The sequence below is a fragment of the Atractosteus spatula genome, chromosome 12, assembly GCF_055471065.1.
Source record: "Atractosteus spatula isolate fAtrSpa1 chromosome 12, fAtrSpa1.hap1, whole genome shotgun sequence".
Lineage (NCBI taxonomy): Eukaryota > Metazoa > Chordata > Actinopteri > Semionotiformes > Lepisosteidae > Atractosteus > Atractosteus spatula.
The window spans coordinates 35,571,209-35,593,276 of NC_142717.1; the positions used below are offsets into that span (position 1 = coordinate 35,571,209).

The 22,068-nt window shown below is 37.3% G+C and overlaps 1 protein-coding gene across 3 annotated transcripts in view; it reads right to left on the reverse strand.

The window, feature by feature from the left end:
* Positions 1-12,525, reverse strand: part of carmil1 (capping protein regulator and myosin 1 linker 1) — a 112,232-nt gene extending 99,707 nt beyond the window's left edge. For all 3 annotated transcript variants that reach the window (XM_088929500.1, XM_088929502.1, XM_088929499.1), the window contains exons 1-2: positions 12,161-12,525; positions 8,223-8,320 (exon numbers count right to left, since the gene is read on the reverse strand). In XM_088929500.1, coding sequence (XP_088785626.1) covers positions 8,223-8,320; positions 12,161-12,200 — 138 coding nt within the window. In that variant the 5' untranslated portion in view covers positions 12,201-12,525. The remainder of the gene's footprint in view (positions 1-8,222; positions 8,321-12,160) is intronic.
* Between the last annotated feature and the right edge of the window lie 9,543 nt (positions 12,526-22,068).

The window sequence follows — 22,068 nt, forward strand, 5'->3', positions numbered from 1 at the left end:
ATTGCAATGAACTGGTGGATTTGAGTGCCTGCCTTAGACATGAAGAAAAGAAATTACCAAATGCTTAAAAAATACCTAACCTATTTACAGTTGCAAGAAAAAGTTTGTGAACCATTTGGAATTACCTGGATTTTCTCATTAATTACTCATAAAAATGTAGTCTGATCTTCAACTAAGCCACAATAAAAGACAAACAATCTGCTTCAACTAATTACACAAATCAGAGTCTAGGTTGAAAAAAGTATGTGAACCTCTAGGCTAATTTCTAGAGACTTCATATAGTACAACAAAGCCCACGTGTCAATCTGCTGCAATGCAAGGTATATGTTTTCTCAAGTACATTTACTGTATATGGCAAGTAATACAGACACTAAGAGCCACAGAACAAATGGAATGAGGCATTCAAGGGGAATAGAAGACAAAGAAAACTGCCAACTGTTCATTTAACCACACTGCCACTACCTGAGGAATATCCTATTTAATCTATTTTGCAGATAACAAAATATACATCAGAATTACTTTAAGTGGAAACATTGGTTTGTCTAGCCAAATTAAAACATTCCACGTAAGAAATGGTAGTCTAAAATGGATATGGGTCTAGAACATGATGAACAAAAGCACAGATGACAGTTGCAGAGGGAAAGTTAAAGGTTTGACAGTATGAAAGAGGGAGAAATGTGTGCTCTGATCAGGGATGCAACAAAGAACCATCTTTGTCACGTTGCTGCACCTTCAAAGAAATTAGCAGGCATTTGACATCAGCTTTTAGATGTTCCTGAGCTTTGCACAATTTGAATGGAATAAAAAACCACAAAGAAACCCCGTCTGAAGACTTGTCTTTCCAGAAGAAAATTATATTCAGTGAATACAATATCACAAAATGGAATGAATGAGGAATTCAATTTTCTTTCTTTTCTTATAGTTTTAGGTATAACTATTTTGTTATTGGTTTACAATGTACTAATTTGTTATGGCAGAACACAGAAATGGTTTTCTTAATTATAAAATGTTTTAATTAATTGATTCAAATTGAGCTGGTGAGATTTCCTTCACATTTTAGATCCTTTCATTTGGAGCTCAAAAAATACCATTGAAGGCCTCAGGATAAAACCCGTTTGTTCACTGCAAGTTACTTTGGTCTTCAAAAGGTTTATTTTTAAAATGACAAATATATAAAAACAAATGCAAATGGTACTATTTGGTTTGAAGTCCAAACTTGCTATTTGGTGAAAAAAAAGCAGCAAACCCTGTGAAATTCTTAATAAACAAAGGCAGTTCTGTGCTCAACAGAGACTCAAACGTATTTTTACAGTGCTTGAAAATTTCAGATTACTGGGCACCAGTACTTGTAAAAAGAAACTTTAAGACAATGTTTCTCAATAAGGCTAAAAGGAGACACAGTGCATACTCATTGTGAAATGTGAAGTAACATATACATCAAAACTGAAAGCAAGAATAAATGTGTAGATAAATAAAGGTCTGCTTTTCTCCTTCTTTTTACTTGTTTGAACCACAGGGGAACATCTACCCAAGAACATCAGGACTATTCTATGTGGTATACTGTACAAGAAGTATACGAGGCTTCAGATTAAGCACCACAATTTACTGTATACACTGTAATGCTAGATCAGCCTGAATATGCTAGATATGCCGAAAATTCCATTTGCGTCTCAGAGCTGGCATTAAAACTCTCAAACATTATTTGTCAATCAAGGTGCTTTCATTTCCTTGCATGGTGAGTGAGCAAAGCAGCCTAAAAATCCAAGCTTGTGTATTCATTGTGTTAAAAGACATCTACTCGACTGTACACAGTAGGTGTAACTGCTCGAACAAACACATATCCTCAGAATTTTTTGCTAGGTTTTCAAATCACACCAACTGCCTGTGGATTTGCAAAAGCTGCAATAAGTCCTACAGAAGCAGGAGATGCAGGGAGACATTTGGAGTCTGTCATGTCAAGACAGGCAGAGAAAGAGTTTACATGACAATACTGAACTGTAGAATTTCACAGGAAACAACAGCACACCCAAAATGCATATACTGTACTGTACATACAGTATTTAACCTTTCTTAACACCATGAATAGTAAAGAAAAATAAAATAAGGTAAACAAATCTTAAAAACTGGTCTGTGTGTATCTAAAGAAACGAGAGTGTTGAACTACCTGGATTGTAATCTTTTCTTTATTTTTTGTTCCTCACAGGTAAGTGGAGTCAAACGCAAATCATAAAGAAGTGGACTTTAAGAACGATCATGTTAACCTCAAGGCCATCAAGCCTTGTACAGTACAGTAGGTCACACGTGATTAATGAGAGGATTCTTAAGTTCGTACGAGGAGGCTATAGGGTATGCAAATGTGTCTGAGAGGATGCAAAAAAAGATTTAAGACCTTGAAGTTGTAGTTACGAACAAACAAGCAGCTTTTATTAACAGTCCTTTCCATTTTGTAACCTAATGTTCTTGTCACTAAGGCAGGGACCCAACCAATGTGAAAATCCATTCAAGAAGATCTGCATGCACAGCCTCAATGTGAGGCAGCAGTGTGGTATAGTGGTTAGGTCTCTGGACTTGCAACAGGAAATTTGTGGGTTCAAATTCCAGGTTTGGCACTGCCGTTGTACCCTTGAGCAAGAAACTCCCTCAGACTGCTCTAAGAAAATGCCCAGCTGTATACAGTGGTTCAATGAGAAACTGCTTCAGTAAAATATGAACCAGAAAATTAATAATAAATGCATCGATGCATGTAATGCCAATGTATTCATCAAAACAAAAGCATGAATATCACAGTGTTTAGACATAAAATTAAATTGTCTACCCTTTCCTTTGAAAAATAATTATATTGGATATAATTAGGTTTTTAAGTCATGGAATCCTGTATTAATTGCCTTTATCCCCCACTTTTGAACAGCTTCCTGGCAAAATACTCCCTGTACCTTTAATTCCTCTCCCTCAAAACTGTATGGCTTATAAACTCCAAACCTACAGTGGGTGTAGAAAGAATTTGCCCACATTGTATTTTACCACATTTTGTTGTGTCACAAATGGAAAACTAACTAGACTTACATATTGTTTTCCCTCGTGACCCATACAACATCCTCTATAATACCAATGTGTTTTAAAGTTTTGAGCTAAAAAAAATAAATTAGTTAAAAACAAAAATCCGAATAATCCTCATTGCAAATGTATTCAACCCCTTAGCATTAGCACTCCATAAACTCTGCCTCAACCAGTAGTCTTCACAATTTGCACAATGTGTTGACTGTAATCCTCCTTTAAGTGGTGAACAAACCTGTCTTTGTAAGGTTAAATACACCTGTCTCCGTGAGTTCCCACCATTGGACAGTGCACACAAAGCAGTATGAAGACAAAGGAGCTTTGGCAACAACTAAGTTACAGAGCTGTAGACAGACAAACCAGACAATCATATAGAAAAGATTTCAAAGACACTGAATATCACACAGAGCACTATCAAATCAATTTTTGGAAATGATCAGGAACTAAAACTACTCAGAATCTTCAAGATTCTACCAGACCGCCCTCCAAAACTCAGCAGCAGCACAAGCAGTCAAGAGGTCAAAAAACAACCCTCAAAAACCTACAATGTCTCATAATTGAGATGAGAGCAACGGTACTGTAATAGAGTCAACAATAGCACAGGCACCCCACAAATCTGGGCTGTATGGTAGAGTGTCAAAAAAGATGCCATAACCGAAAAACATTTGGTGGTCTGATGAGACAAAAATAATTTGAGTTATTTCGTCTTAATAACAAGCACTATGTCTGGTGAATGCAGAGCACTTCTCATTACTCACAAAACACCATCCCCACACTGAAACATGGTGGTGGTAGTATGATGTTGTGGGGTTGTTTTTGCTGGGAATGGTAGGCTTGTCAGGATGGCAGATCCTGGAGCAAAACCTGGAACAGTCTACAAAAGATCTGCAACCGGGATGGAGATTCATATTTTTACAGGACAATGACCTGAAACACAAAGGCAAAGCAGCCCTTAAAAAGAAGAAGGTGAAAGTCCTTGAGCTGCCCAGCCAAAGTCCAGACTTAAATCCCATAGGAACTCTGTGGCAGGAACTGAAGATCGCTATACACCACTGCTCCGCCAGTAACCTGCAACAGCTGGAGCAATTTGGCAAGGAAGAGCAGGCGAAAATGAAACCCACAAGTTGTGAAAAGCTGGTTACAGCATACCACAAAAGACTTAAGGACATAATTGCTGCAAAAGGGCAACTAAATACTAAACGCTTAAAGTCTCAGGGTGGTGAATACTTGCCCAAGCTGGATTTTTCGGTTTCTATTTGTCATACAATTTTCTTTTAGAATAAAAATGATTAAGCCCTATCAAAATGTTATGTATGTTTTGGTAAGATGCAGCTATTCGGCCCCTTTGTTTGCTAGTAGTTAATTGATCCAAGGATCTCAACTAGCCATTTCTTGAAATAAACCTGGGTATTGGCTTCGACAACATGGCTGGGTAGCTTGTGCCATACTCCCACTGCTGTTGAAATATGAGTAACAGAGGTACAGCTTCTGAACTGGCACAGGCAGAATTATACTGCTTATCTTTAATGCTTGCCTGTATTTTAAAAACCTCAATTGCCCAGAAATTGAGAAATTGTCCTGTATAACTGTTCTTTGATAGAACTTAGGCCTTGCAGCATCAAATTACTTTGAGCGAACATAGGAAATGCAAGGCTTAAGGTTTTTTTTTCCCCCACAAGGTTGTAAGATGTATTCCTGTTGAGGTACTATACTGAATTGTTAATGAATGTTTTTTGTGCCAAACCAGGATATTCCATCCTGTCACCTGGCCTAGGGCTGGAAAAAAAGAGAGGAAGGCCTGACACTGGTGTCAATCAGCTCAGATGAATCCAAAATCACCAAGCTATTTCAGAAGGTTGGCAACTTTAAACATGTATGAAACAGTCCAATGCCTATATATGAAACTGCAAACTATATTTAAAAATATTAACAATGCTGCAGAGTATAAAGGAACATCTGTGTGAAGATATACCCATGTTTTTACTTAATATCTTTCTATAAATTTTGAGTTTGAATGTCGGCGCTTTCACAACTGGATCAGGTGCATGAAGAATTCCTTTAAAGAGGTCATAATGAAAAGAGCTACAGAGAAATATCCCTTGTTTTGTGCTTATTTACAGTTGAACTGTCTTGAGGGCTTGAATCCCTGTGTGTTCTACTGTGAAGTCTAACTGGGAGTGCTTCAGCTGCAAACTTACAACATTTCCAAATGAAGTAGCCTTTTATTTTGAGCACTAAACACCCTGCTACTCTTCTATTGGTGATAGAATTTTCTTTATACTTATTTTTTCCATAAATAGCCTTTCAAATATACATTTTTTATTTCTTCATTTTTTATACAGATCTGTAGAAAAAAGACTTGTATCTAAAATACCATAATCTTTCACTTCTCCTCAGAACTGCTCTTGATACCTAATAGACGTCAAGCACCACCCAGGGGTCTGTTCTGAAATAACTGTCATGTCTTTGAGGCGTTTTTATGTTCTTTACTGTATGTTTATGAGCAACTGAATTTCCCTTTTGGGATAAATAAAGTGTATGATATATCGTAAGTGGTTGATGGACCAGTAAATTGCAATCTTTGCAGTCTGGACTACATTTTCCAGACCGGCAGCACACTATGGCAATGGGGAAAACTTTGTTGTCCAAGGCACTATATTGTGGGCAAGGTATTTAACCAATACTTGGTCATTTAAAATCCCAGGCCTGTTTGTAAGGGCAGGGGTTTTAACCCCTGTTTCCTGACTCAATTCCACTTTGGGCTTGCATGATCTCGCCTGCCAAGATCCCCAATTCCAGACTTCACCAGCTGATCTGCTGTGTAATGGGGATTCTAGCAGTAGATCCTTTCGAATGGACAGCACTATTCACATGCAAGGAATTAATCTAATATTACAGTACCTCTCCAATTTCATAGTCATGAGAAAATGTCCGTTTGCTGGTAATCCAGTCTTTAGGGATTGGTCTCTGTCCTTATAGAAAAAAATGTAATAATCTCAGGAGCTTATTTCACCTTTTCCAAGTTATATGCCAAGTGCCTTGAAACATATCATAAAAAGATGAATCACTCAGAACAGCCATATTAACAACATTAAAAAGTACAGATCTCTTACACTCCATCTTCTGGATTCTCATCTTTCAGCTTTGTCTGAAGGGCTTTAATGCTCTTTTTGATTAACACTAGCTACGTGAAGAGGCCTGTGATGAGAATGAACTTTACAAAATTGAATCGATATGAAAGGATATAACTTTAAAGGCTGTACATTGAAACCAGCAGGGCTAATGTTCTTTATGAAGGGACTCTGAATACAAGTGACCTATCATATTGACTGTACATTGTGCAAAAATGACCCCATTGTAAACTTTCTACTCATCACCAGATGAGACATACAGCACATACAACAGATATTAATTTAGATAAGGCTGAGAAACTGTATGTATTTTCACCAAAAACTTATTAAGCAATATGCTGTATGTGACTTTTGTTTTAAACCATTAATGATGAGTGTACAGTATTACACTGCTGCTGAAATACATTTTTCAAGGAGGATGCTGTGAGGTATTGTGATTTGCATTGTATTGCAACAGCAAGGTTTCACACTTCTTGTGACCATTATGTCTAAGACCCAAATAACTGCCTGTTTTCAAACAAGACTTCCTATTTCTTGATATCAAAATGTGGGGAGTGAATAAAACAATCAACTAATTGTGTCTGGCCATTCAAACATCCCTTGTGAATTAACATTTTCTTTTCTCAGATTCTTGCAATAATTCTAGAATTCCTGTTCTAGAATAATTCTGTTCAATAATTCTAGAATTGCTGTTCAGCACACAGATGTGACCCACACTCATGGAGTTTTAAGATACTTCAAACCTCAAGCACCTACAGAAATCACCCATCACAGAACCCTAAAGGGAAAAACAATCCGATTAACAGTTTACTTTAATTAGAAAGTAGAAATAAGAAACCAAACATATAAGAATTCTTTAAGTTAGAGTTTCACTTTGTAGTTAAGTAGCACAGTAACTAGATTTTAACATAATACAATGTTGCAATTTAAATGTGTACTTTGAATTCTATTTTTTATTGGGGGTCAATTAAACTTACAATATACAGTATCAAAGATCTTCACAATATGGAAAAAGGTACAAAACTGAATGCTACTATTCACTAAACAAAAACATTCAATTTCACTAGCAGATTACCTGCAAAGCTACCCCCCTAGAAAACAATTAATAAAAAACTCTTCTCCTCAGTTTCAGAATAAAGTATAGCATCCCACAATGTCAGAATTTCCAAAAGGTCATTTAAAATGTCCTTTATTTGACTGATTCCCTGAGGCTAGAATTAATTTGCAACCAAATCCAAATACTGAAAAAAACTGAAGAGTCCGCTTTCTAAACGGTCAATGCCAAACATCACTCAAGGTCAGGAAGTAACTAGTCAATGCTGTCTGCTACATTGAAAAGTAAGTATTTACTTCACCATTCAAAGTGCTTGTAAATATCCACTTGTAAATAGAACCTTCTGGTTAATATTTTGACTAAAATGAAATTGAATATCACCAAGAAGCAAGGCCGTCTGAAACTGAAAATATGTATGAATTTAAAAATCAGAGAATATGCTATTTTTCAAATGTGGTAGTATAGAGATTTTCATTCATGCAGATTCGCAAGTACAGTATACCGATATTGCATTCCTTCATGACATCATCCATTCTGACACAGCCCAATGGCCATTCACTCAAATGGAAACAAAGGCATCCTATTAGCTACAAAGCTCATTTGAGATGTCCCATTAAACAGCCATCACCCTTAATTTCAAGTGACATTTCAGATTTAATGGCAACATTTTTCAGTGAGAAATCGTTATATATGCTTAGGCTAAAGGTATCGCATCTGAAACAAAGAATGAAAACATTCACACAGCTGACACCACACGAAACAATCTGACAGTTTAGACACACGATCAACTTTCCTCAAATAAAAATCAATAAAATGAAATGAAGAGCCCTCTTGCCATGGAAGCAGGCAGAGTAGAGCTCTTTCATTGTAGAAATGAAGGCGTTAAAAGAAAAACCATGATGATGATGTTTAGCTGGGCAAGACTGCTTTTAAGCAATAGCATCACCAGAAGTGCCAGCACTCAAGAAAGCTAAACAACTTACCAGAACTTTATTTTCCACCTTGTCGCCTTTGATTTCTAGCTTGACTTTCTTCCTCACTGAGATTTTAATCTTCCTGCCAACAGCATCCTTTATGCTTTCTGGTAAAGCAAAGAAAAATACATTGTAGTCAAAAAGCTACAAGACAACATGCTTTTTACATCACCCCAACCCTCCTGTACCATTCCACTTACCTCCACAGTATTTAAAATGCAAATACTGGGTACTGACAGAACAGCTGTTTTAAGGCTGTCTAGAACTCTAACATTGAAAACGGATATTACAAAGAGTAAAAGTGCAAATGCACACTTCTATGCAAATTCAATTTTCTGCAACAGTTAATTCTTACGGTTAAATATCTGCAATCAGTTTACAAAATTGCAAAGAAGCCATCCCATATTAGCCGTTTTTGAGGTTGCACTGTAGGGTACTGTATTCACACCTACAGGATCTGACCTAAAATATTTACTCCATCATACAAAGGCTAAAACATGCACATCGTCAGTGTTATCTAAACCCAAGAACATTAAGGGGAAAACCTCACTTCAGGGTTTTATATTAATTGTACATTGTAACTATATATATAAATTCATTACTGATTTTATTCAAAACTATACATGTTCATTAATGTTCTGTATAAACCATATTTATGTTTATGAAAAATGAATTTGAAGCAAGTGAAGTTCACCATCATGTGACAAGATTCATATTCTCAGATGATCACAAACTTTGGCTCCTGAACTGAAGAAATCAAATTATCAGACATTTTTAAAGTTCTTTTCCATGGACAACTTATACAGTGGTTATGAAAATGTAAGCTTAGAAATCTTCTTTTCACACAATTATGAAAAACACATAAATGTGTTTTATTTATTAACTTTGCTTAAGGCTATTTGGGTACATTGTGTATTTGAACTGTACACAAACAAAAAGTTAATTGCATTGTCCCAAGCTACCAAACAAATCCATCTACTCAACAGATCTCATACTAATTTTGTTTACCTTGTCCTGTGGAAACTTTTAGAACTGGCTTTTATTCTATGTAATATTGTTCTTCAAATTCCACACATTTCGCAAAAGATGTTCTCATTCTGGACATTGACAAGACCACAGGGTGCAGTCTTAATTAGTCTACCTATTTTAGTCAACCTATCACCATTTACTCAAATTCCACAAACCTCTCTTAGAATTAGGTCCAATAGCATTTACTGGTAACATTTACCATATATCTAATTTAATTCAGATGAATGTTAACATGAAGTACTTAAATCAGGGAGTTTTCCAGTAATGACAGGGAATTCTGGCCTTTGGGAGCACTGAGTCAACACTGATCTCATGCTGCAGGGTGACTTTTTCAAGAATGTTTTCTGCAAAACGTGGCATAAAGCGCTAATAAAAAAAACTGCAGGATTACATCACCAAAAGGGTGTTGTCTTCTTTGTGAATTATCATGTACCATGCAGTTCTGTGAACATTAAGAGAAGTTTAACAACACAGAGAAAAAAAATGAAGCACTGCACATAAGTTTACTTTGACATGCAACTTACTTAATAAAATCAGGATTGTGTATTCTTTAAGAAAGAATGGTGTACTTTTGATCATTGGTTCCACTATCCCACTGTGACAGGAATTGAAGCAAATGCATTATTGCTTTAGATACAGTATCCATTAGGGCCTAAGCACCAAAGGAACTGATTGTTAATAATACAGAAGGACAAACTTAGGATATTTTTAGGATATGTAGGATATCTGAAGGATGTACAGCTGGAATTGAATATCTACAACACGTGGCTCCAGTGTCTTTCATGGCATGCCTTGTGCATATCATAAAAGTTGTACATACAAGATGAACAATCAATTGAAGAACAGTACCTCACATTTCATCATGAACACACACAAACTAATCTATTTAATTTCCCATTTCAGGATTAGGCAAACATGATTACTGCCTTTGTACCTTCATGCTGTTTTTTCCTCCTACAATCCAGGTGACACCCTAGGACCAGTCCCTTAGGCTCACAAAGAACAAAAGCTGTTTCGGCTCACAAGGGTTTCAGCAATTGTGGCCACTTTGGGAAACAATGCATGCACTTTTCTCTTCTCCATTCGCAGATAATTGCTTATTATTGTGCTGAAGTTTACATGGACACCACATCCCCAATCTAATCAAATCCAAACTTCCCTTTGTCAAAGTTGCAATGTCTTCATAAAAATTAAATGTAGCATTTACAAGCTAAGGCAGTGCAATGGGCTATTTTTGTTACTTGCGCTAATGAGTAAATTTACTTAATAAGAAAGCATGTCTTTTGACCATTAAAATAATTATGTAATAAAATACATATACTTGTGGACATCTACATTCTGTAAAGGGACTATGCACATTATCACTATCTTTTCACATAACACATTTAAATGTATTTTTATTTTCAATATCATTGAGAAATCATCCAAAGATTTACAGTAATTATAACTACATGATATTGTGCAAGCTTTTCCAAGCTTGAGCGTTACAGGTATAATTAGCTCTTGGAACCAATTATGTTGTGCCTTGCTGATTAGTGGGGATGTAATTTTATCTTGCACAAGACGTTTAGAGTTACTTGGAAAGTCTTGTTTGTGCAAAGGTTGCAGAGACTTGTCTGTGGTGTACTACTGACTACACATTTTTCAATATACCAAAGAATATATCAAAGGACAGACTTGAGGAATTATTCACTTTGAAAAGCATTATTATTTTAGATGTAAAACTGGCATTAAGAGAAGAACACGCATCAAAACTCAGAACAGTTCGACAAGCTGCATTCCCACAAAGTCATAAAACACAAACTCATAGAGGTCTTGTCAAGAATAACCTTTGCATTCCTATCTCTTTGCGTATCCTAATGAAATCAACAAGTCTTATGTGGCCTGAAAATCTGTTGACCCTTCAGTATTCATACGCTCAGGTCATTTTATAATATGGGGAAATCATAGTGATTTAAGCAGTAATTACATCACGTACAAGCCCTGTGTAAGCATTTATTTTCCACATTCTGCACTTCAGCATCACTTAAGAACGCCTTATACAACAGGAACTATTAACCGCCTGTAAATTGATTTCGCTAAACGAAGCTCAAATGAATTTACAGCATAAGAAAACAGCCACTTTCAGATCCTTCTTTACTAAAGTCCAGTCCTAGCTCTCTAGACCCACCCCCTGCTCAGAGTTTAAAGAGGCGCTTGTAAAAACAAAATATCCGTCAAATTCAATTCACGTCTTTGTGACTGTGTGCCCACTCGCTCTGCTGTATCTCTGAATAAATGTCACAAACTGACGACTGCTTTAGACTATTCTAGTAAAGCCTTTCCTTCAGCTAAACACTCAACAATCTTTAAAAACGCTTAAAATTGCTTACATTGCTTTAAAGCTGCCTTTATTTTGTTCGAGAGAGAGACTTTAAAGGTTACCTGATGAAGCCTAATGTTTCCCCTCGATAAAGAAAGAACGCGTTTCAGTCTGCATTTCTTAATTCCGACTAGTACTGTTATTTAAATAATCTAGAAGACTAACTTTATATAAAAAACCTCGCAGGTACTCGAGATCATGGGACACTGAATAGGAGAAGTAATCTCATGCGGTCAATTGCACCGCACTTATTTTTACTGTCCGATTCAGCTACAGCAAGTACTGTAGGACACTGAATTCTACACCTATGGAAGCATTAATTCCAATAAGAAGCATTGCATATACATTTGGAATATATGCAAATATAATAAAATAACATTCTACAAAAAATGTTAAAATTCTTTGCCTTGGCTGCTGAGAGAAATCATTAAAAAAACATTACGTTATTTTGTTTTTTCATGAATTTAAATGAATAATGTTACTCTGTGGTAATCCCCCCCCCCCCCCCTCCCCCGCGTAAAAGGTTGCCACTACGGTTTGAATCAAGATTACTTACCAAGCAGCTCTTTAGGAACATCTGGTATCTCTTCGGTCATTTTCGTAACCCTGTGTTGATTTAGGCTTCCAGCTGAAGGTTACCCAAAACCAAAATTATTAAAAAATAACTATAAAAACAAAACATATAAATTAAGAATGGAAAAAAAAAGTAATTCCCGTTTCTAGGACTGCAGGTGCCGTTCCAAATGCTTGGTTACATGTTTCCTTCTGGCTGGGATGATGATACAACGTATCCACAATTGCATGTGTGCATCCCCCTTAACTTTCTGCCCCTTTCGGATGAGCCGGACCGAGGAAGACAGCACAGAGCGAACACAACCAACGGAAGAGAAAAATCCACTCATTAAAAACAGAAGAAACAAGGCAAAGCTCACCTCGCGAGAATGAGCAGCCGGAAGAATCACACACCCTCAGTCAATCCCTCAGCACCACCAGGCTGTGATAAGGGAGAGCCCCTCCTCGCAAACATCCGCTGAACCGCAAATCACTGTAGCGGTTCTCGCCGAGGGGCGCGGGAGAGCGGGAGCACGGCGCCATCTGGTGGTAGTTTACATAAACGTCCTGATCGTACATTTTGTGACTTTGTCAGTATAATGGGTGTAATGAAGATAATAATCAGTCGAGCAAGGTAATGAACAAAATTGTTCAACATATAATTGTGTGGTTAGTACAAATTATCGTTATCGATTATTCTGACTTTGACACGATTTACTATGCAATGCCAATCCTTTGGACAGTTCTGAATATCTGCGGTGAAAAGGGTACAAAAAACAGAAAATATGCATTCAGTTGCAATACAAGTATATATAAATAGTTTTACAACAGTTTATGTTTCAGATTCTTATTCACATTAATACAGTATTTACAAAAGCTTAACAGGACCTCCCAGGTGATGTGAAATGCCCCTTATTCTCTGTCGTATTGTATAATGTAACGGTGCAATTTACACGATATATGCTTTGTTTGCATCTTGTATGGCGTCTTAAAATATTTACACACCATCTTTAGAAAGGTTTCAATGTCACCAGGATCGCAAAAGAACTAATTTCCCTCCATCCTTTTTCTAACCACCTTATCCAGTTCAGGGACGCGAGAGAACTGGAGCTTATACCGAAAAGCGACGGGCGCAAAGCAGGTTATACCCTGGAGAGGACGACAGTCCATCGCAGGGCACGCACACAAACACGCACAGGATAGTTTTGCCAGAAGTAAATTAACCTCCTTGTATGTCTGCACCCTCAGGAAACTACACACAGAAAGAAGCAGGGCCACAGTGTGTTGCAAAACAGCAATATTTTACCTCTGGGCCACCGTGCAGACCAAGAACAAGACAAGTTTACCATAAATAAACAAGAATATGTAGCATTTTCACGACATAAGCATTTGATTCTGATTGTCAGAATGCACTTTTCCAATTACAAATAGCTGTTACAGTAACATCAAGCAGTACATAGGACTCCATTTTGTAAGTCTTCTGTTCCTCCCTGTTTTAAAAGATATGTGACAGTCTAAAATGTTTTTAAAGGCAGGAAAATTCTAAATTTCATTTAAAGTAACTATACACCTCGCCTTGCAGAGACCATGAAGTGAATGAGAATCATCCTCAAAAGAACTAAGAAACAAAAGGCCAGGAACAATGAAAGGGTCATGCATCTTCGATGGTGTGGTGTTCAGCTGAAGGACTCTTAATTAAGAGCCGAAAGGTTTTGCAGAAAGGCCAAGGAGTAAGACTCTCCACAGAGCATTGAAAGAGTAACACACATGAAAATGCAAACCAGGTATAATTCCTCCCATGAGTCCTGTGGATGGAGAGCAGATTGAAGCACAACCCAAGAGTGAGCCTGCAGATAACACATTAGGTAACTCTTGTTGTCCTTCACTTGGGTTGTTCTGAATTTGGAAGCTCATTTGAAAGGGGAACAGCTGGTCAAAAGCTGGGTAGCCTCAGAAGCAAACAGTAAGGCCATGTGGGCCCATAGCTAAGTTTGGAGATATTGATGAAGGAGGTTTGTAGCTGAAGTATTCATATCTGGAAGAAACTGGGGAGCATTCAGGAGATCAGCTGTCAGACCTTCTGATAATACTGATGTAAACTGGGCACAATCTTTGATATAAAATACTGGGCCTCATTCCTTACAGAAGTCATGATGGAAACCTGAAGGACTCCTGTCTTTAATTGCTATCAACATGACTCTGTTGTCTTTAGAGTTGGGTGGTATGTTGATCACTTACATAATGCAAATGTCAAACAGACATGATTTTTCCACATAATAGAAAACTCAGATGCAAAGGTCTACAGTCTGACAGCAATAGTCCTGTGTGTTTACTGATTAATAATGATAACTGTTCTGCAGAAAAAATGAGCTAACAACTAACATTTATTCTCACAGAATTTCTAATATGAATGATTAAAAAATAAAGTTAATGTACTAATTACCCATAATCTGTCTTTATAAATAACACAGGACCACGTATCAAAGTGATTAGCACTCAGGTACTGTACATTCTGAAAAAGATTTACATTGAAGTAAGTGCAGATATTTTGATTACAGAATGTGGCAGTTAGACTATAAAGGATTATTTAAATACAAGTAATTTCATGTTTATAATTTTACTTAAGTAACAGGGATTTGTAAATATATATACACTTTATTTGTTTTTTTTTTGTATTATTTTACATTAGAAAATGCAGTGAGGCATTTTTGAAACTTATATTTTCACTCCTAATTCCTAAGCATGCATCTGAGTATCCTGTATGAATATGTTATTATGAATTTTTACAGAATTCATCTTTGAGGTCTCTTGCTCATTGCTTTATTGTCTCTTGCTTCATTAACCTCTCCTAAAACAGCCCAATGTGTAACAGTATATGGTAAGAAATTTGTGGTTTTGAATTTGAAAGCGCAAAGGTGATGCATACTTACTATACAGTACCTAACAGGAAGAAAAGCTAGCCAGTTTCAATAAAATCACAATACACACACTGATGGTCTCTTTTACTATACATTCTGTACATAAGCAGACACAATATTTTGATTGTAATTAAGGAGAAATTAAACATAGCACGTGTTCAATACGAATTCAAGCTAGACTGTACTCTGCATTTCTACAAACATGGAAGTGTGATTGCCAATATACTGTAGGAAGCAGACTTTCTTTTATCAGTGATCTATATTGTTACAGGGTCCAAGTAAAGCAAATATACCTTTATTGCATACTTAATATTGGATCAGTAATCTATCAACTTCCCAACAGAATAGATGATTTCAATGACTTTCTTTTATTTGTAGCCATTGTTATGCTCTTTGAATTTAAGGGGTGCCACACCCCTAATTAGAAGCAGCTGGGCTGGCATGTACTGTAAGGCTTCCAGTGATGGAACTGATTGACAGGCATGAAAATGCAGACACACCCATAAGACATAAGATGGAACCCCAGCATAATCTTGCCTCTGTTTACCTGAGGCTGTTAAAATTCTGTATTAATATAATGTGGTGCTAGTGAGCTCCAGAGGGTATTGATCGCAATTAACATTTAATTATGCTTTAATTGTATGGTCTTTAACACAGGTTCACAAAGCCTTTTACACAGCCCTCCAGCTCTGGACTGACACCATTCAGAAGCAAGCATACACAATGCAGGCATGACACACGACACCTTTATACTCATACAAACATACAAACAGCGCAAAACTCTCAATGCCACCAAAACTTGTGTCACACAACAACCCCACTTTGGTTCTGTCTTGTCCTGGACTCTGGTATCCAGCATATTCAATGAGTTTGCAGTGGTACACTACTGTATATGTCCTATTGTCTTTAGCAGTTTTAAGGTCATTGTCACTATATTGTCACTATCTTCAACATTTACATGTTCCCACTTGGTCAGCTTTTAAGATCACATGGCCTCAGCTTTCATTTTTACGCTGACGATACTCAAATATATATCCATACCGAACCTGACACTGATGTTGCTCTATTCTATCTAATTGCATCCCTGACATAAAAATTTGGATGACTCAAAACTTCCTTCATCTTAACTGTGACAAGACTGAAGTCATGCTTATTGGTACCCCCCATCAACTTCGTAAAGCCAGTCCTGTAACCCTATCTGTAGATGGCTCTGTACTTGAGCTTCAATCAAAATTGAAAAACCTTGGGGTTATATTCGATTCTGGCTTAACATTCGACCCACATGTGCAGCATACTGTCATAACATATTTTTTTCACCTTAGAAATATCGCAAGACTACGCCCTATGCTATCATTAACTGTGGCTGAAAAGCTGATCAACATATTTGTATTCTCTCGAATTGACTACTGCAATGCTCTACTTGCTGGGGTATCTAAATCTACTCTGAACAAACTGCAGTATGTCCAAAATTCAGCAGCCAGAATCCTGACCAGGTCTAGTGCAAGTGTTCACATTACTCCTATCCTGGAGTCCTTGCACTGGCTTCCGGTCAAATTCTGCGTAGACTTTAAAATCCTCATGCTCACCTATAAGGCTCTACATGGCTTGGCACCTCAATACCTGTCGGAACTATTATCGCCCTACTCCCCACCTCGCAACCTCCACTCTTCAAATTCTGCCCTCCTTACTGTCCCCCAAGCCCGTCTACATTGTATGGGTGACAGGGCCTTCTCCTGTTATGCCCCCAAGCTCTGGAACTCTTTGCCAAAGGATATCAGAGAGTCACCTTCTCTAAACTCCTTCAAATCCAGACTCAAAACCTTCTTCTTCAGAAAAGCCTTTACTTAATTGGTTCCATTCTTCACCCCTCTGCTCTTCTTGGTACCACCTTCCAAGGTCTCCTCTATTGTTATTGTTGTATTGTTGTAATTGTAATTGTGTCTTATCTTGTGTATTCTTCTTATTTATTGTTGTATTCTTCTCATTTATTGTTATTTTCATCCTGTAAAGCACTTTGAGAAGCCACCTTTAAAGGCGCTATATAAAATAAAGTTTATTATTATTATATACTCTACGTCACTATGTAGTGGTACAGTTACTGTATATCAACCATTGTTCCAAAAAGTTAGATTCAAGGCTGTCAAAAAAACAATACTGTTTTTTATTACTGACAAAATTTCTGGAGGAGCTCTTGAATTATTTCTGGTTTATTTGTGTGTGCCTAGTAGCATTTTCATGGGACTGAAGTCAGGGCAATCACAAGTTCATCGCATTACTTTTAAAATGCGGCTATGATTTTATTATTCTTTAAAATTCTTTATTATTCTTTTTTGTAAATTATGTAGGACTAGGATTTCTGTCTGACTTAGATCACTGAATGAGTAATAAAAAATGCCTACAGTCAACCTTTACTGCAGGCACACTATAATGCCTTTATGCATTTTTTTCATTAAATATCTTAAGTACATAACAGAAAAATAACCCTAAACTAAAACAAAATTGTGCATTAGTATCTCATTGTTGCACACACACTATTCAACTGGCTTGTTGTGTAACTGGGTTGCTAGTTTTAAAAATAACAGATATAGGTCCATAATGTCCTGGTTCCACCTGCCCTGAGGAGACACCACCATTAGTTATACTCAGCTTCCGTTAATCTACGCTAACCAGCTCCTAATTACCACAAACAGCATCACTTGGACTAACTAGCCTATCCCACACTATTTCAGGACTGCTTGCGTGTTCCAGTATGCTTGGCATTCAGTCTATGAGTGGAGGTTTCCTCACTTGTGTTAGTCCAGTGCCTCTAACCGTACTCTTCCTGAACTCCTGGCTTTGTGACTAGTTCTCCTTCTTAGACTATGGGTTTGGATTTGACTTCCAGGATAAGTACACCTGGCTTTCTACTTCTCTCCTAGGAATTCGCATAGGGTCCAACACCTACCTGGTTCACTTTGTTACACATAACTGCCTTTAAAAAGAAATAATATTCTACATTGGAAACTAAAAATCAAAGCAATCCACAGATATAAAACAGCTATGATACAGACAGTTGCAGATCAAAAGCCTTTAATGATCTAACAAGACTGATCTAAAGTGTTATAGAAGTGACTTTGTCATCTTAAAATCTACAGTGTAGAATTCTCCTATAGCAAGTGCCCCAGTCTTTTAGTATAGTTCACTGCTGTGTTGGGCAGTGGTTCTTAATCCTGGTCCTGGTGACTCTCACACTTGCTGGTTTTCATTCCCCCAACTTCATTAGATAACTGAAGCCTTACTTGATCTAAGAACTTACTTCAATTGAATATTTGCATTTTGTTTCTGGTTGCGTGTTTGGGATTTTATTTCACTTACAAAATACAGCAGTTAAAGCATGTTTAAGAGCTGGGAACAAACAGTTCACATCAGTCTTCTCTTAAATCAGCAAAAGGTTTGATTTGTGATTGGGGGCTCAGCTGGAAAAAAAAACAATACAGTAGGTGTAGGTTTACCAGGATTTATGATGCACTGATCTACAGTAGGTTGTGAGGCTGTCTGCTCTGAGCTCATGAGAGACCCTGATTGCATCCTAGCCAGGGCAAGACTGCATCTGTTGCCCTCATTAGGATGGACAACATATCACCTTGCAACTGACAGCCCACTGCAGCTAGGCAGTTGTGAGTCTGGTCGGTACTTGGATGAGAGACCTCCTGGGAAAGCTAAGGTTGCTGCTGGAAGAGGTGTTAGGGGAGCGCTCTGTGTGGGTCCTAATACCTTAGTATAGTGATGGGGATACTAAACTTTACAAAGGTGCCTTACTTTGGATGAGATGTAAAACCGAAGTCCTGACTCTCTGTGGTAATTAAAAATCCCATGGTGTTTCTCAAAAAGAGTAGGGGAGTTACCCTGGGATCATGGTCAAATTGCACCCTGGCCTTTACCAATCATGGCCTCTTAATAATCCCTATCTATGAACTGGCTTCATCACTCTGTTCTCCTCCCCACTAATGGCTGGTGTGTGGTGAGTGTACTGTGTGCACTATGGCTGCTGTCGCATCATCCAATTGGGGGCTACATATTGGTGGTGGTGGAGGAGAGTAAAGCACTTTGAGTGGAGTGTCCAGAAAAGCGATAAGTGTAAAGAATTATTAAATTTTTAAAAATCTGCAGGGATTTGGCGGAGCAACTTCTCCCATCCCCTCTTTGACAGGCTGGCAGGAATGAAGAGCACGTTCAGCAATAGACTGATTCATCCACGGTGCGACAGGGAGCGCTACAGGAGGTCATTCTTGCCGTCTGCCATAAGACTGTACAACGCATCCACCTTGCGTCTTGGCAGAGGCAACATCGACAGTGACCTGTTTCTGGACTAAACGCATCTACACATCTACTGCTACATCTGTTCTCTTTCTTTTTCTTTTTCTTTTTCCCGTTTACAACCACTTTTTGTGCAATATATGCCAGGGACCTGTGCAATACATTTATATTTATATCTATAGTTACATCTATATTTATATTCATATGTGTGATATGAGTGTGATACGATTTTCTGTGTACTGTTCTGTTCTAGTTTGTTCTTGTGCGTCCGGACTGTGAGTAACTCTTGTATTGTATTGTATGTATTGTACTATTATTATATAATTCGTTACACTGTGGCTGTGTTGTGTGTGTTAAGCTGCTGTTGCACTGCAATTTCCCTCACGGGATCAATAAAGTATCTATCTAATGACTAATTTACTGTACGCTGACCACTAGATGGTGCTGCAAGCCCGTTTCTCTGCTGAAGATCTTGCTTCCTGCGACGCCTCACCTTGAAAACAAGAAAGTGACAGATAACTATTCAGCTTTGTAGAGTACCCTATTACCATATTCTCGAGATTCTGTTTTCTTTACGTTTTGTCAGGAGAATTAAGATGTTGATTGGAGTGAAGATTAGCAAACAGTGTAGAAGCAGCACCTAAAACTAAAAAAAAATAATTCAAGACTTTACAAACACATGGCAGTCTTGATTTTTATTGTACTTTAAGTAAACAAAAGCATTCAGTAGTGTAGTAATTAAGTGTAATGCAGACACATGCAGAGTTTTGTATACAGGTAGTAAAAACAAACTAGAAGTACAAAATGGGAAATGATGAGCAAGCACTGGCTATTTATGAAAAAGATTGTGGTGCCTTAAATCTTCTAGACAATGTGGGGGGAAGTGATTTTAAAAGGCAAGGTAAATGTAAGCTAAATCTAAAGATATACCGTTAAAGTGTGAAATTTAAGTCACAGGATGTTATGTTAAAATTGGATAATGCACTAGTAAGACCTCATTAAGAATAGTGTGTGCAATTGTGGTCCCCTTGTTATAGAGAAGATATTGCTATTCTGGAATTAGTCCAGAAAAGAGCAACCAGATAACTTGCATGTGAATGACTTGTCTTGAACTTAATCTGATACAAGTATTCAAAATCCTCAAAGGCATTTACTAAGTCAACTTGGGAAACCTTTCACAATGTACAGTGAAACACGAACCACCCTTAGCTTCAGTACATGGAAGCACACTTAAAACTGAGAACAGGAAGCACTTCTTTATCCCAAGTGTTGTGGGAGTCTGGAAAATGCTACCCAGCCATATTATTGAAGCCAATACTATATCTTCTTTCAATTTCAGTCTGGATGAGATACTTAACTCCTAACTACCACATGGGCTAGACGGGTGGAATGACCACCTCTCATTTGTAGCTTTTCTTATTTCTTATGTTCTGCCAATCTGCATCATACATGCCAGCTGTACATCATAATGCCACAGGAGCCACATGACCTTGCCTTTGCTAAATTCCTAAAACTGTTACCTTAGGTCATACAAAACAGAAAATGTATTGACTTGATAAGATAATAAGAGAACATACCGTAAAGAATGTACATTGCAACTTTAATTCTCAATGGATTTTTGCGTGATAACACATTGAATTAATCAACTTATGTAGTTAATGAAAAGTGAAATACAGATACCTTCAAGAATGGTGACCCATTGTCACTTGTAATATACACATAAATGTACATAATGTATACTCATTCTTTACATTGGTTGTGCTACGTGGACCCCTACTGGTAAAAGAGGAGCTACTGCAGAGTGTCTGTGGAAAAGAAAAAGTGATGCTGAACTGTCTCCATACAGTACCTGCCTTTGAAGTTGGCAAAATGGCACCAGCCATCTCTAAATTCAGTTTCTTGATATACATGCAATATGTTCACACATACGCACTGCTATGCTTTGCAGATACATTTTTGGAGATAAGAATTTCATATACTGTAATTTTAAATGGTTGTTCCCATAAATAAACAATTTTATTAGTGAATAAGAGTCTTTTTTTTACAAACAGGGAGTTTAATATTTTTATTTTAACATGCGCACACACAAAAAGTGTGCATACAGATTCTTTCAGGCTTTTTTAACTTTGCTTAAGTTATTTCGCTCATTAAGTGTGTTCCTGCTTTCTTGTCCCTGTGTTTGGATTTTTTTCCTTTGTGCTATTAATCATTTTCACTTGCTCTTTATGGATCAAGATGTCTGTTTCCGCGCCCTGTCAAACTTTTCAAACTCTCTCCAGTGGCTGTGGTCATTTAACTGAGGGCACTCTTTGGGAAATCTCCTCAACTCACTAATTTGAGGGTTTAGAACCAGACATGGTAATTGGTTCACTCCGTGCCACAGACAGCATGACTTCATTTCCACCTCTTGTTTTATTTTCCACATTTGTTAGTGTTTACTTGCATATATATTTTTCTCCACAAGCATTGTGAACATCCATATCTCAGTTTAGATTCATTTGTAGCCTCAGCTACTTTTTAGAAAATTGATTAACAGAAATAAAAATATAAATGTCTATACTGTTAGCTATTCCTTTTTAAACATACCTTTTATAATTTCTAAAATTCAAACCTGTAAGCTGTATCAGTTTGCTATATATAGAATATAGGAAACCCCTTATCCTGTCAGACTGTATGTTTTCCTGTCATCTGCTCCAAA